The following is a 16005-nucleotide window of genomic DNA, read 5'->3' on the forward strand; positions in this document are numbered from 1 at the left end:
GAACTGCGGAGGGCACCGAGGGGGCCACGTGTACTGCGGAGCAGCGCCAGGGTACACGTACTGTGGAGGAGGGGCACCGTGCAACCCTCCCTGTGGAGAAGGCCCCTGTGGAGAAGGCCCCTCTGGTGGAGTCGGGTTCGAACCCGCTGACTGTGGCTGCACAACGAAGTAGGGAATCCGTTAGTAACTGTGAGATGATCGCAAAAGCTAAAGAAATCAATGACTTTGAAGGTACTCACCGGGGTCCCGAAATACACCACTGGCCCACCACCTGGCGCCTGCGAAGCTGCCTGGGCCTGCGCTGCCTGCGCGGCTGCCTGCGCTGCCTGCGCTGCCTCTAGTTGCTGTAGTAACGAGGGAGGGATGGGAGGTATTACCGCACCTGGTATCTGAATCACCCCAAAGTAGCCAACCATCTCCTCCAAGACCTTTGCAGTGGCAGCTTGTACCTGGGCCTGGATCTGTTCCTGCATGTCACTCTGCATCTGATTCATCTGAGCCTGCAATATCCGACACACAAGGTTTAAACAATGCAAAGGAAATGATCGAATACATAAAGCAATGGACAACGAAAGAAAGTGAAGTCACCTGAAAGGCCGCCACCATCTGCGCCGAGCTCTGCTGCCGAGGTCGTATGGGTACGGAGCTGCTCGTGCTCCTCGACCGAATCGTGGCGAGGTTGTCCACGGAGGACGAGGAGATGGCGCTGTTGGCCATCCAGTACTGGCCGTGCTGCTTCCCTCCTCCCGCCTCATCACGAGGTCTGTGTCGAGGGGCTGGGCGGTCGGGTCGAAGTCGGCCCCATGGCGCTCGCGAGCCGCCGCCGTATACTCCGTGAGCTTGGTGTAGGCGTTCTCGTTGGTGTACGCCTCGGGCCCGTGAGCTGGGTCATACACGTTGTCTGGAGCTGTCGCCTTGCCCCTGTGTGCCAGGGCGTACGCCAAGTACTCGTTGCACTCTCGGTTCTCGTGCGACCGTGACTGCGAGGAAAACACAAAGACGATCACAAGTAATGAAAATTGAGCGTTAGAATTAAAAATGAATAACACAAGTAATATACCCATCTCTCGGCGTACTGGGCGAGGGGCTGTGGGCCCTGGTGGTGTGGCAACCCAGGCATCTTCAAGCGGCACTCCCGACGCTCCATGTGCTTCGCATAGGCCTCCTCTGAGAGCCACTTGTCCACAATGTCCTCCCAGCAGTTGTGGTATGCACCGCACCAGTCCGGACACACCTGCATGCCATCAAAAGTGTTTGATACATCATAAGGTGAATTCAAGTCAACCAATTTGGAATGAAAGAAAACATAACAAATGATTTGTGCTTACGTTAAGGTACTGCTCCTTGGTGAGGTCGGTCCTCTGACACACCATCTCCCTAGCCTCTTGCTTGTCTACCCGTCGATTTTCCACGTCCCCGTAGTGCTTGATGATGCAAGAGAGCCGCGTCTCGTGGTAGAATTCCGAGAGGCGGTTTTTGGCGACCACGTCCAGTACCGCATTCGCCTGGTCCATGTACCCCTCGTCGCACTTGTAGTAGTTCTGCATGCAAACGCGATGTAACCTTTCATTATTTGAAGAAGTATCGACAAGTGCGTAGTATTGACCAAGGTGGTACGATGAAGACTCACCCAGAAGTCTTGCTTGATCTTCTCAGCAACGCTTATGCCGAGCGACTGGTCCTGAGCGGTGTAGAAGGCCTCCCACGAGTACGGCGGCCCGTCCACCCCGGCATGGAAGACTTTGCCAGGGTAGTGTTTCCGAATGAGCAGAGTCACCGTGCCATTGATTTGGCGACCTCGCTCTCCGGACACAACGATCCAGTTCCTGCACAAGTAATTAAGAATAATTGCTAGTATGAGGTTTGAGTTTAAAAATGTCGTACAAACCAATAGTACAAATATACATGGTTACTTACTTGTTGCCGTTGGGTCTGATCACCGGGCGCTGGTGCGGGAGGGGCATAGCCTGGAGCCTAGAGGGCCCACGCAGGTAGACTTTGCGGGTACCAGAGGAACTGGAACCCCCTCCACCTGTCGTCTCACCGTCGTCCTCGCCCCCCTGCTGGTGGTCGTCGTCCTCGCCCCCCTGCTGGTGGTCGTCGTCCTCGCCCCCTCGCTGGTGGTCGTCGTCCTCGCCCCCCCGCTGGTGGTCGTCGTCCTCGTCCCCCCGCTGGTGGTCGTCGTCCTCGTCACCCGGGGGTGTCCGCGGGGGCGGCTCCTCCCTCGTACGTGCGCGGCGGCTCCTCGTCCTCCTCACCGACGGCTCCGCACCGTCGTCAGCGTCCCTCGACTGGTAGAGGGACGCGACCTGTCGCTGGGGTCTGCTGCCCGCTCTCCTAGCTCCTCCCGGCATTGTGCCGAGTGTCTGCAATTACAAAGATTAAGCCAATTTGTACAAATACACAAGAAGTACTTATAAAGACATGCAAAATGAAATAAACATAATTACGAATAACAATTAAATATTACATGCAATTTAGTCCTCATCGCTATCAATGTTGTCGAACGATTCTCCCTCGCCTTCGCTACTAACAGCCTCGTCATGGTCACTCGGCGACTTCAAGCGCTCAAGCAATCGTAAGTCCCTAGCATCATTCACCTCATAGCCCTCGTCCTCATCAACTTCGTTGTCTACTTCCATATCCATTAGTGAACGAATATCTATCTCCAACCTCCCTTCTAGCCCCTCAGGTTGAAAGAATTCTCCGACATATGTGTTAGGATCAAAGTTGTAATCGTCATCGTTCGGGACAGGCGCTTTACCACGTGGCGATACCAAGTGCACAAGGTACCAACCCTTGAGATTATTATTCTGTTGGCATGCCCATGGGAGATAATAAACTTGTGTGGCCTGTTGAGCCACAATATAGACATCATCTCCATGATACACGCGATCATGTCGAATTTCGACTTGCCCAATCTCAGGTGCTCTTCTGACGACATCTGGATCGAACCAATGGCATCTGAATATAACTACGTTGAGAGGTTTTGCACCCTCAAACGTGAGCTCAAATATTTCTTCAACTATGCCATAATAGTCCCGATCATCGGTGCCGGGCGTACGAACTCCGGTATTCGTGGTGCTTCGATTGGGCCGACTCTCCTCATAACTTCTCGTGTGAAAGCGATACCCATTGACATCGTAAACTGTGAATGAGTTGACCCTATAGGCGCAGCCACGAGCAACCTGTTTCAACTCATCATCAATATCAGGATCCTTGATGGCCTGCGAGGTGATGACAGGTATAGATCGTTACAGTAATTGCTCATACAAGCAAAGTGGAATGTAAAAAGATCAAACTTGGTAAGTTAGACGATACCTTCGTACTAAACCAGGAAATGAAATCGGGCGAATTATTTTTGAGAAGGTGATCTTCTTCTTGAGCAGAAGGTTCCCAATCCTTGGTCCAGGTTTCATGAATAAATTGTCGTTGATACTCATGCACTTCATCAAGGTTGAGCAACAAGTATAGCATGATCTTGCGCCACTCAAGATAGCATAAGGTCTTGGGGGTACCTGCACTTGCTCTTCCGAGTTGCCCTTTGAAAAGGCTCAGGTTCGACGAACTCTCGTTGTCATTGTAACGGGAGAGCGGATTGTGCACGCTAGGAAGATTATCCGTATAGTAATTGGTTGTGAAGTTCGACACCTCCTCAAGAATGGATGCCTCTGCGATGGAAGCCTCAATTCTGGCTTTGTTTCTACACTTTTTCCTCATAACCTTTAGACATCTCTCGATTGGATAACACCAACGGGCCTGCACGGGCCCCCCCATCTTTGCCTCGTACGGTAGGTGCAGAATCAGATGCTGCATCGGCAGGAAGAACCCAGGTGGAAAGATCATCTCCAGCTTGCATAGCAACACATTTGCTACACTCTCTAGGTCAGGAACGACGTCCCGAGACAACTCTTTGGCACAGAGCTGGCGGAAGAAGTAGCTCAACTCTGCCAACACGCGCCACACAGGCTCAGGTAGGTATCCTCGAGTCATCGCGGGTAGGAGCCGCTCAATCCATATGTGGAAGTCATGACTCTTCATGCCGTTGACTCGCAGGGTAGACAAGTTCACTCCCCTTCTCAGATTCGCCGCATACCCATCAGGGAACAATAATGTTTTCAACCACTGTAGAACTTCCTTCCTATGTTCCCGTTTCAGGATGTAATCAGCTGGAGTCCTTTTCCATCTCTTGCCGGCCGCAGGAGGCTTCATCACTAGATTTGGTCTATCGCACAACGTTTCCAGGTCCAATCGGGCCTTTACGTTGTCCTTTGACTTTTCCTGAATGTCCATGAGAGTTGCCCAAAGTGCCTCAGCGACATTCTTTTCAGTGTGCATTACATCGATGTTGTGTGGAAGAAGAAGGTCATCGAAATAGGGCAGCTTAGTCAAGCCCGACGTATGAGTCCACATGTGTTCATCTGCATATCCAATAAAACCACCATTGACTTCATCAACTTTCAGACCCTCTATCTCAGCACGGACCTCGGCAGGGCTCATCATGTGAGGAACTGTGTCGCGAACTTGAACACCCTTCCTGAAATGCTTGATGTCTCGTCTGAATGGATGGTTAGGAGGAAGGAACTGACGATGTTGGTCGAACGAAGAATACTTCCCACCACTCTTCAACCAAGTGAACCTCACAGCTGTCTTGCATATTGGGCATGGGAACTTCCCGTGAACACACCAAGCGCAGAATATGCCATACGCCAGGAAGTCATTCATGGAGTACTGGTACCACACATGCATTATGAAGTTCCTCTTTGTAGCTCGGTCGAATGTCAGTACACCGTGTTCCCAAGCATGGACCAATTCATCCCACAAAGGCTGCATGAACACACCCATATTGTTCCCCGGGTGTCCAGGTATTATCAGCGACAAGAATATGTTCTTCGGTTGAAACATGACGCCGGGGGGGGGGAGATTGAGGGGGATCACGAACACGGGCCAACAAGTGTACGGGACCGCCATCATTCCATATGGGTTGAACCCATCTGTCGCCAGCGCTACACGGACATTCCGTGCCTCCATGGCTTTACCGGGATGTTTGCCATCGAAGTGCCTCCATGCCTCACCATCCGACGGGTGGACCATTTTGTCTGGATTGTATCTTTTGCCATTCTTGTGCCATGTCATCTGTTTCGCTGACTCCTCCATCATGAACAGCCGTTGGATCCTCGGTATGAAAGGAAGGTACCGTAGGACCTTATGGGGGATACGGCTCTGTTGTAAGCTGCCACCACTACTGTTTACCTCAACATACCTAGAGGAATTGCATTTCGGACAGTGTGTTGCTTCCTTAAGATGTCCCCTGAACAGGACGCACCCTTCCTTACATGCATGGATCTGCTCATACGGCATCTTAAGTGCACGAAGAAGCTTCTTTGACTCATACGTGTTTTTAGGCAGAATGTGACCCTCCGGAAGAAGGGTGCCAATAATTGTCAACGTGAAATCAAAGTGCTCTCGACTCATGCTAAACTGCGACTTCATCCCCATCAAGCGTCCCAAGGCATCCAGCTGCGAAACCCTTGTGTGATCATGCAGGGGCTTTTGTGCCGATTTGAGCATCTCATAGAACGCTTTTGCGGATTCCTCTCGCTCGTCCTCCATTCCTTCCCCAAAATATGCGTCATGCGCGTCTTCCATCATGTCTGGCACCCCGCCATCACAATCATACTCCTCTAGACGTTCTCTCACCACCTCCTCTCTAATTCGACTGGCTTCACCATGGTAGATCCAGCGGGTATAGTTCTCAACAAACCCGTACTTGAAGATATGTTTCCACATCTCGCTCTTCTCGAATCTAGACATGTTCTTGCACTTGCTGCACGGACAAGGCATCCTTCTCGACCCTTTAGCGGCCTCACCAAATGCATGCTCCAAGAACGCCATGGACTTTTGAACGTCCGACGTGATCATATGATGTGATCATATGAGTAGATGTTGGGTTTCCGAACGTCCGACGTGCAAACTTGCTCCAAACTTTTTCAAATTTTTACCATAGTCTTCCCATACCATATCAAGGCATGTGGAGAAGGTTCGTGGATTTCGGAGTTCATTTGATTTTTTTATAATTAAAAAACCCCGCGCACGGAAGTTGGAAGCGTTGCCCCGCTAGCACGCTCATCGAGATTTGGTGCCAGGACTTGGATTTGACCTAATTCCACCCACACAAGCAAGAATAGCAATGTTGTAACCATAGGACACTATTATTGCATGCACCTACAGTTCAAAACGAATTCGTCGGAAAAAATACAACGAGTCGCAACTAAATGAAAAAATATAGAAAAAAAACTTCAAAATGCACCAAACGTTGACAAGTTACTAAATATATGGTACTAAACCTCCACAAAAAATTTGGGAGCAAAACTCAAAAAAAAAATGTTTTTCACTTCGCCAAGTGCTAGGGATGGCACTTGGCGAAGAGGGCTTCCAGGCAATTTCCCATGGTCCTCTCTTCGCCAAGTGCCACGTGTATGGCACTCGGCGAAGCCTCGTCTTCGCCAAGTGCCAGACGGAGGCACTTGGCGAAGCCGATGGCAAGGGATGGGAATGGATGCCGTCAGGCTTCGCCAAGTGCCTTTCTTCGCCGAGTGCTTGGCACTTGGCGAAGAGGCCATTTCGCCAAGTGCGTTTCTTCGCCGAGTGCTTGGCACTTGGCGAAGCCTTCTTCGCCAAGTGCCCGATTTTTGGCACTCGGCGAACTCTGGGGCACTTGGCGAAGCCTGGGTTTCCTGTAGTGAAAGATATGGGAAAACTGGGACTCTTACATTTGGGCGGTAAAACGAGTTTTTTTTCCTCTCTGATCTTTTTATGGTGAAAGATGGCTCACAAACAACGGTTTTTTTGGAAGACAAGCATGTGCGAATAGTATCCCCCTGTACGTTTGTATAATATTTCTAGATACAAAGATGTTAGCTCTTAGAGCAGCTCCAACGTATAATCTTGGCAAAGGTGCAATCATGTGACACGTCAAGAGGTGCTTTACTAGCAAAAATGTCTCCAACGTATAGTTCATTTAGCACATACTGAGAGGGGACTTGCAACTAATACACAGGCCAAGACAAAAAGCTTTTGCCGGATTTTTATTAGACGAGTAAAAAACAAAAAAGAATATAAAAAAATACATACAGACAGCCCATAGACTCCACTCCACACAGGCCAATTGATGGAAAGGTGGTGTACTAAACATGCTGACACATCTCTCTTTTTTGCTTGCACCGGGTGCTCAAATAATTTAAAGTTGGAGGCCACTAACAATCATTGATTGCTATGAAGTTCATGAATCCACAGCGAGCCGGATCCAGGGACGGATGGACATCAGCCCCCTCGCAGATCCGCCCCTGGAGCCGGCCACATCATTGGAATTTTGTACCATCTTATTCGTTTTGCTAATAAGTCATAGCAGAAATTACTGTTAGTTAATTTATTGTAATTTATTGCGAAAGAAAAACAATGTTGAATAGCTAGCAGATTCGGCTGATAAGCTCAAACAAACAAGGCATAATTATTTTGATCTAACTGTCCAACCCATCGTAAATTGGCTCCATGTCTCCCTGAATCATGTGAGCCCACCTCCCCAAATAACTCAAGCACTATATATCTGATGATACTGATGTCCATCCTATCTTCTCCCTATGCTCGCTAGGCTTTGTTTACTTCCACTTAAAAATCCAAAAATTTTCAAGATTCTCCGTCACATCAAATCTTTAGACGCATGCACGGAGTACTAAATATAGACGAAAATAAAAACCAATTGCACAATTTGGTCGAAATTTATAAGACGAATCTTTTGAGCCTATTTAGTTCAAAGTTGGACAATAATTACCACAAACAAATAAAAGTGCTACAGTGTCGCGAAATTTTTTTATCCAGGAACTAAACACGGCCTAAATTATCCGGGTGTCATTCTGAAGATTCCCATTGGTTTATCTCCTATTCTTGTGACCCTCTCATTGCCGCCGCTGTTCGTGATGCCACAGGTGATGGAACATCCTAGCTAGAGACCGACCAAACATGGTGTAGAGGAGCATCCCGGTGGCCAAGCACTTCGCCGCAAACAAGTGCCCTGCCTATGTGAGTGTGACCGTCCGCTCCCGCCGTGCAAGAGCTAGATGGCTGACCGAATCTTCTATTCTCTCCATTTTCCTACCACTATCTACAGGATCAGTCAGACTAAACTGAATATGCCAGGTTCTTTCGATGTTACTTATGTATGCCAGAGTTCATGAACCAGATCACATCCATTCCCTTTTTTTCCTTTTGTGTTACGAGGAAGATTTTTTCTTAATACAATTCAAAGATTCAGGGTACTATTTTTATAGGCTTCAGGATAAAAATCTACTGTAACTGTGGTCCTCTCTCGGCGGTTCTTTGATTCGTATACACTTTCAGAAACAGCACCCAACAATAAGAAGCTGCGATCCAGAGCTGTGCTATTGACATCATAATGGAAATGTCCATGCTGCAATACACAAATTCATTGGAATTGTTGCAAGGCCAGTTTTAGGTTCGGTGAATGATTTCTTCTTTCCAAAAAAACACGGCATTCCCCCCCCCAACCCAACCCCCAACCCCCCCCCCCCCCCCCCCCCCCACAACATACTATTTAACAAAGCATTATAGAGTTGTTAACAAACTGCAAATATCAAGTATAAATTCTCATGTATAGCACGAACTCACTTTTAACTGAAACACATTTGTTTTCTTACTAATGTAGATTTGTATACATGCATGGATTACAAAAGCAGCAAGATGGTGAGGACATTGTCGATATTGTGCTTATTTGTGAGGTTTATTTTTGTCGGTATGCACATGTCTATATAATATACATGTTATAATTCACTCTTATTTTCCACAGCAACACATGGGCTATTCACCTAGTTTTAATGGTTTGCCGAGCAATATTGCTTATTTCTTAATACAAAGTGAAAAATCAACAGAGTTGCAAATCTGGAACTAATGTGTTTTCATGCAAATTGTTGCATCCTTGCTGCAAATTAACCAATCCAAAATATGTTCCGGCAGGACCCTTGGCCATGAGGGATGCATGTGTGCCTGTCTCCACAGCAACTCCTTTATCAAGCACAATAATCATGTCACAGTTCTGAATAGTGGTCAACCTGTGTGCCACCACTACACTTGTCCTTCTGACCAACATCCGGTCCAATGCCTCTTGGACCACCTTCTCCGACTGGTTGTCTAATGCACTAGTAGCTTCATCTAATAGCAAGATAGTAGGGTTCTTCAATATTGCACGAGCGATTGCAATGCGCTGCTTCTGTCCTCCTGACAGTTGAACACCTTGCTCACCACACCTTGTCTCATATCCATCCTTGAGGTTACTAATGAAGCCATGTGCATTTGCTGACCTTGCTGCATTCTCAATTTCTTCGTCACTAGCTGCTTCTGTGCCGTACACAATGTTCTCCCTAATGGTACCTGCAAATAGTGTTGGCTCTTGGCTAACCAGTCCAATATGTTGTCGCAAGGCACGAAGATTGTATGTTTTGATGTCTTTAAGGTCAATCTCTACTACCCCATTAGTTGGATCGTAGAACCTTTCTATAAGTCCAATAATAGTTGACTTTCCAGAACCACTTTTCCCAACAAGTGCCGTTGACTTGCCTGGTTGGATGCTCAAGGAGAATCCTTTGAAGATGATCACATCTGGTCTTGATGGATATACAAAATCAACTCCTCTAATGTGCACCTCACCTTTGAGCTTCTCTGGTTTATAACCCTCAGGGTTGTCAGGATCCATTTTTGTTTCTCGATGAAGAATGCCAAACACTGAAGCAACTGCATCAGCACCCTTAGCAAGATCTGTTGTAACACTACCTGCTTCTGCAATCACACGTCCTGTGGTTACTAGAATCAAGAAGGTTTGGAAGAATGCCTTTGCTGTAATGTAGTGCCTAGCCATGAGCATACCACTATACCACAAGGTGAGTGCCCATGTGCATTTCAAAAGGCCCATAGAGGTGCCAAGGATGATACCTGCAAACCAGGACTGTCGGATGCTTTCCTTGCGTGGACCATCTTGTGCTTGGTCGAAGAGGCACAAGACATGGTTCTGGGATGAGAAAGCAGTTATGGTCCGAAGATTAGAGATAGCCTCAGAAGCTAGCTTACTACATTTATGTTGTGCATTTTTTGATTTCTTGGACATGCTCTTCAGTAAGACACGGCGGGCATAAAAGCAAACAATGGTAAGGGGTTGTAATGCTATCATGACGAGGGCCATACGCCAAGCTATAACCAGACCCATCAAGTAGGTAGTTACAACCGCAGAAACTGTCTGGATGACCAGAGACATTCGATCACCCAGGAGTGACCTCACCTACAATACAAATAAATGATTAGGTCCAGTTAGTATTATCCTCTTCTAAATATTTATAAATGTTATTTGTACTTACATTGTTGGAGTCTCTGGTAAGTTGTGAGCATATGGAACCAGTAGAGTTCTTATCACAGTCAAACCACCCAATCTCGAAAGTGAGAAATTTTGCAAACATTTGTTCTCTAACCCTCTTGGTTAGGAATTCCCCCATGGCAGCAAAGTTATAATGTTGCCCAATACTAGTTAAGAATGAAATAACTGCAAGGCTGATGGAAATAAGTGCAAAAGCCCTTGTTTTCTCCTTGATCTCTTCATGATTAGTTGAAAAGTAGACAAACATCATGCTTCCAATGGAATATGCAAATATTGGTTGTATGCCTCCAATCACAATTGCACTGAAGCTTCCTATCAACGCTTGCTTCCACTCTGGCGCATTAAGCATAAGCATTGTCATGAAGGATGGAACAGGAATATTTGAATTATCTTTGTTGTCATCATGTTTTGTATCACAAATTGACCATGTTGATCTTGTCCTACTAGCTGTAGTGAAAGCCCTGCTCATAATTTGGCTTGTAGTTCCACCAACCTTATTGGTGTCTATTGAATCTCTGGTCTGCTGAAGGTGGACAAGAGATGAATAGAGGCCATTCTCGTTGGCGATGAGATCACCATGTGATCCCAATTCTTTAACCTCACCAGCCTGCATGACAACAATAATATTGGCATTTCGAACAGTGGAGAGACGATGTGCGACAACAATAGTAGTTCGTCCCATGGAGGCTAACTCAAGTGCCTCATGCACAACACGTTCTGAATTCGTGTCTAGTGCACTAGTGGCTTCATCAAGAAGAAGGATCTTAGGCGATCTTAGGATTGCTCTGGCAATAGCAATCCTTTGCTTCTGTCCTCCAGACATTTGGATACCACGCTCACCCACCTGTTTTTGGTATATATGGTTAGTATCCAAGTAAGAACAACAACTTATATTCCACAAAACAAGTCCAGTTGTAAGGTCTTTGTTAATTGACATGTTTGATTATTTTTCCATTGACATACTGTTTGGTCAAAACTGGCATTACATGATACCATTCCAGAAATATTATTTTAACTTTTTTATAACCTACACATGCCATTAATAATGTACCCCAAGTGCCATTACATAAAAGTATCTAAAAATAGGTTATTATATATTTATCAATTACCTACAGATTCAATTAACAAAGAATACGAAGCCAACTATCTTCATTGCACCTAATGCATTTAAGAGTTTAAAGTTGACCTAAAAAAGATTTAATTGCTGCCATTCAAAATGTTTTTATGTCAAATACAGTAGAAAATAAAATATAGAAAAGATCTTCGCCTTCAAATAAAAGATGATTCAAAGTTGCAATGCAAAATATCTTCTGATGTCAAATGTAATTTAAAAGACATTTTTTCAATGGCCAATCTATTCAAATAAGCATAGAAAAAACACAAAATAACAGTCCACGAGAGATAATAGCCAATCTATTCATACATAGAAAAAGAACATAAGCATCTTAATACTAACATTCAACATAATTTATTCTCCTTATGGGTAGTTATCATTTTGATGCAATCTACAATAACCAAGAGGGATGACTCAGTTTTAGCTAAGACTACACATCCAGATTGGATGGCCACCAAAGATGCAATATAAAAGATAAGCAAATAGACCTCTTTCATTACTAGCATCTATGTAGACAGTAGTCACTACTTGTACTAAGGTTAGGCACTCCATGTCAAGAATAAAGTAGAATGTAAGGTGGAGGTCATCCAGGGTGGAGTAATAACTATTTCTAGCACTAACAGACATAAATTATTGTTTGGTAGATATTCGGCTCTAGCCATGTACTCCAATAGTAGCTTCTCTGATACAACTCTTTTTGACGAAACAACTTTTGTGGTTGTTAAAAGTATCTATAATAACCTTCTATTTTCTTTCTTTCCTTCTTGCTTCTTTCTCTTTTACGGTTTTACCCCTTCCCCTTATTTTTCTTCTCCCTCCACCTTATTCCGTGCCGCGGCCTCCTTCCCTCCCTAGACCAACCCGAGGGGACTTCCTACACCGGTCTCCATCCCTCCATGTGCCAGCCTTTGCCCCTCCTTCACCATCTTCTTCCTCCTATAAATGTGTTGCCACCGCCTAGGACCCACCGCCCTGCCGTGGTACGGTAGGGTCTCATCAGAGCTCCTTAGCCGCGGCCATAGAGCTCCCGCGAGACCCTACAGTGTGCACTGTGGCCTCCTCCTTCTCTTGCCGCCTCCCGCCGCTACCATGGTCATGGGCACCCTCGCCCCGACCTAGCTCGGCCGCCTCCTCCATTGTCAATAATCTAACGCCGTCCTCCCACCGTCCCCAACGTCTAGTCAGCCTGCCTCTCTCAACCCCATCTAAGGTTACCGGATTTGGAGAAAAGAGAGGAAGAGGCTAGAGACAGAGAAGAAGAGAGGCTGATCCGACAACAGATCGACGGAGAAACGTCGGTGTGCCAGATCCGGCGGCCAAAAACTCGCGCGTCACCGGTCTCCAAAACTTAACATTTCTCTTCAGAAAGTGCTAGTGCAATTAAGGAGAAGATGCTACACGTACCTGCGTGTCGTAGCCCTGCGGCAACGTCGAGATGAAGTTGTGGGCGTCGGCCGCCATCGCCGCAGCTACGATCTCCTCCTCCGTGGCGTCCTCCTTGCCGAACAGTATGTTCTCCCTGATCGACGTCGCGAACAGCGCCGGCTCCTGGCTGACGAGCCCCATCTGCGCGCGCAGCCACTTGAGCCGCAGTCGCCGGATGTCGACACCGTCCAGGGTCACCTCTCCGGCCGACGGGTCGTAGAACCGCTCCAGCAGCGCGATCACCGTCGACTTCCCTGACCCACTGGCGCCCACCAGCGCCACCGATCGCCCGGCCGGCACATGCAGGCTGAAGTTGACGAAGATAGGGGTCTCCGGCCGCGAAGGGTAGCAGAAATCCACGTTCCTGAACTCCACCTCGCCGGTGACGTTCTCCAGCACGTCGCCGGCGCCACTCTCCGAGTCTATCTTGGGCACTCGCTTGATCAGCTCCGTGATCCTCTCCGCCGCCGCGCTTGCCTCCGAGAAGTACTTGATGTTCGACAGTGCCGACCCTAGCGCTCTGCACGGTTCAATCAATTCGTTTGTTAATGGTGTTTTGGCGAACAGAACTCACCGTAAATAATCACGGACAGACACAGTTGCAGTTAATTAGCTAGTATACTGTTACATACACGCCTCCGTGTACAGTGACGACAGAGGCGATGTAGACGGTGCCGCCCCTGTAGCCGTGGTGCATGATGAGCCGGCTGCCGTACCAAATGTTGAAGGCGAAGATGGCATAGGTGATGCCGTTGCTGCCGACGGCGACGCCCTTGGCGAGCCCCTGCTTCAGGCCGAGCGGTACCAGCTCCTCCAGCGCGGCGGAGAACCGCGCCGCGGTGCTCCTCTCCGCGACGAACGAGTACACGGTGCGCACCGACGAGATCGCCTGCTCGGCGATGGCGCTCGGGCGCCTGTACTGCTCCCTGATCCGGCGCGCCAGGCCGAGCTGGACTCGGCTGTAGAGCAAGCCGGGGATGACGAGCAGCAGCACGGACGGCAGCGCCACCACCGTGAGCCGCCACTGCAGCGCGAACCCGACGGCGTAGCTGCCCACGAACGTGGTGACGCTCACCACGAAGTTGGGCAGCTTCTCGCTCAGCGCGTCCTGCACCACCAGGCTGTCGTTGGAGATGCCGGTGACCACCTCCGGCGACGTGCAGCCGGCCTTGAGGTCGAAGTACTCCACGTCCTGCCGGAGCACCGCCCGAAGGTAACGCAGCCGCATCCGCGACGCCTGCCGCTCCGCCGTCCGCGTCCAGCAGTACCCCTCTGCTCGAACGTGAAAAAAAAAATCCACGGTGGTGTCAGAGAGGCGTGCCGGCCGGCCGGGGCATTGGCATGCAGTGTGCTCTCACCTAGGAACGCCATGACAAAGCATGCGGCAGCCAGGAAGAGGGTATTCCTCGCGTTCTGGTACAGAACCCCGGTGGACGCGTCAGTGACATTTGCATGCAGATCATTAGACATCAGGATCAAATTAGAGATGGAATCTGCTGTGATGTTGATGTACCTGATTCATCTTGGAGCTGAACTGCTGGAGGCGATCAGGGCCGCTGCCTGCATCGTTGAAGACGTGGCTCATGATAGTTAGCATTACCGGCATGGACATGCCGTCGCCGATGGCGCCCAGCAGGCCCAGCGCCATCAGCGCCACGTCCACCGCGTCTGCGTGCATGAACAACAGCGCGAATGACCTCAGAACCGGCGCTGTCTTCGCCATCTCTGGCGACTCCTCCTTAGCCATACTATGTGTCCGGCCGGTGAGGAGGTAGCGCTGGGGATGCATGCCGCACATGGCAGTTAAGTATCTCTTTTTTATATAATTGCAAATGTGGTCTAGGCCTCTGTATGTACAGAAAACAATTGAAAATGTAGGATGCTTTTAGATCCCTGCACACAAGGATTAAAAAAACACAGTAGCCAAAATGATCTTATTCTTCTCCATTTCTACTACCACTAAGGCTTTGTTTAGTTTCTTGGGTGAAAAGTTTTTGGGAACTATAATACTTTCGTTTATATTTGATAATTATATATTATTCAACCATACACTAACTATACTCAAAAGATTCGTCTTACAAATTACAGACAAATTGTGCAATTAATTATTTTTTCATCCATGTGATGGGGAATCTTAAATTTTTTTTAGATTTTAGGGTCATCTAAACAAGGCCTAAGGAAACACATTCATTTTGTGAGAGTGAGTGCATTATTAAGGGAGGGCAATGGAAAAAAAAATAAATGCTAAAATTTCTAGGATGATGCTTATTTTGTAGAATAAGCATCTCCATACAGAGCAAAAAAAAAAACCCTCCTAGTTCATTTTGATGGAACATACACACATGTGCTCAACAAATCACATTTCTCAACTCCTTATGGAATTGGTAGATATTACCCACCATTACCACTTGAATACATGTCTTAAATCTTAATCTACATCGATACATATATTATATCATATCATATACTCTTAAGCTAAATCTCATTAAATAATTTTCTCTTTATGCAAGGCGTCCACATCATTCCACACTAAATTCATATTATCCCTTATTAATTACAACAAATGTCCACATCATCTCTATCATATGAAATACTTTTAATATTTAATACAGATTTTGTTTCATCACCTATTTCTCTATAATGTATTCAAATATTCTATTGGTTTTTCTTCTATTAGGTTATCAATTCTTTACTAAATTTGATACAATAAAATAACATGCAAGTCAAATTCATATATACATACACAGTATACAAAACACCATATTCATCACATATTCATATATAATGTATTCTTAAATATTCTATTGCTTTTTCTTCAGCTTGCAATTTTTTTACTAGATCTGATACAATAAAATAACATACAAGTCAAATTCATATATATATATACACACACACACATTATACAAAAACTCCATAGTATGTTATATATATAATAGATTTATTTTTGTAAAAATCCCCCAGCAACACGTGGGGGGTATGCATAATAAAGCTAAGACTCACTAGATGTTCTATCTCTTTATGCAAGGTG

General features: G+C 46.9%; 2 protein-coding genes across 3 annotated transcripts; both read right to left on the reverse strand.

Moving 5' to 3' along the window:
* On the reverse strand, positions 410 to 1515 carry LOC110434505. Its single transcript, XM_021458650.1, has 4 exons — positions 1329 to 1515; positions 1061 to 1234; positions 589 to 980; positions 410 to 500 (listed from the first exon to the last, which is right to left on the reverse strand). The coding sequence occupies exons 1-4, from the start codon at positions 1512 to 1514 to the stop codon at positions 491 to 493; spliced, it is 762 nt and encodes a 253-aa protein (XP_021314325.1). The 5' UTR covers position 1515; the 3' UTR covers positions 410 to 490.
* On the reverse strand, positions 8672 to 14799 carry LOC8079443 (putative multidrug resistance protein). 2 transcript variants are annotated; one of them, XM_021460294.1, is made up of 7 exons: positions 14491 to 14799; positions 14336 to 14390; positions 13610 to 14249; positions 12957 to 13497; positions 10422 to 11282; positions 10003 to 10345; positions 8672 to 9849 (listed from the first exon to the last, which is right to left on the reverse strand). In XM_021460294.1, the coding sequence occupies exons 1-7, from the start codon at positions 14773 to 14775 to the stop codon at positions 8939 to 8941; spliced, it is 3636 nt and encodes a 1211-aa protein (XP_021315969.1). In that variant the 5' UTR covers positions 14776 to 14799; the 3' UTR covers positions 8672 to 8938. The 2 variants fall into 2 exon arrangements, with proteins under 2 accessions (XP_021315969.1, XP_002453446.2); XM_002453401.2 differs by having other exon boundaries at positions 8672 to 10345; positions 14491 to 14797.

This window comes from Sorghum bicolor, chromosome 4 (assembly GCF_000003195.3).
Source record: "Sorghum bicolor cultivar BTx623 chromosome 4, Sorghum_bicolor_NCBIv3, whole genome shotgun sequence".
NCBI classification, from domain to species: domain Eukaryota; kingdom Viridiplantae; phylum Streptophyta; class Magnoliopsida; order Poales; family Poaceae; genus Sorghum; species Sorghum bicolor.

Bases quoted from the DNA above. Each gene is read 5' to 3' on its own strand.
- LOC110434505 (XM_021458650.1), bottom strand. From the start codon at position 1,514: ATGGACCAGGCGAATGCGGTACTGGACGTGGTCGCCAAAAACCGCCTC. The intron at 1,235-1,328 runs GTAAGCACAAAT...GATGGCATGCAG, and splicing joins CCAAGGAGCAGTACCTTAAC to GTGTGTCCGGACTGGTGCGG. The intron at 981-1,060 runs GTATATTACTTG...TTTTCCTCGCAG, and splicing joins CCCAGTACGCCGAGAGATGG to TCACGGTCGCACGAGAACCG.
- LOC8079443 (XM_002453401.2), bottom strand. From the start codon at position 14,775: ATGTGCGGCATGCATCCCCAGCGCTACCTCCTCACCGGCCGGACACAT. The intron at 14,250-14,335 runs GTGAGAGCACAC...ACGTTCGAGCAG, and splicing joins CTTTGTCATGGCGTTCCTAG to AGGGGTACTGCTGGACGCGG. The intron at 13,498-13,609 runs GTATGTAACAGT...TGAACCGTGCAG, and splicing joins GTCACTGTACACGGAGGCGT to AGCGCTAGGGTCGGCACTGT.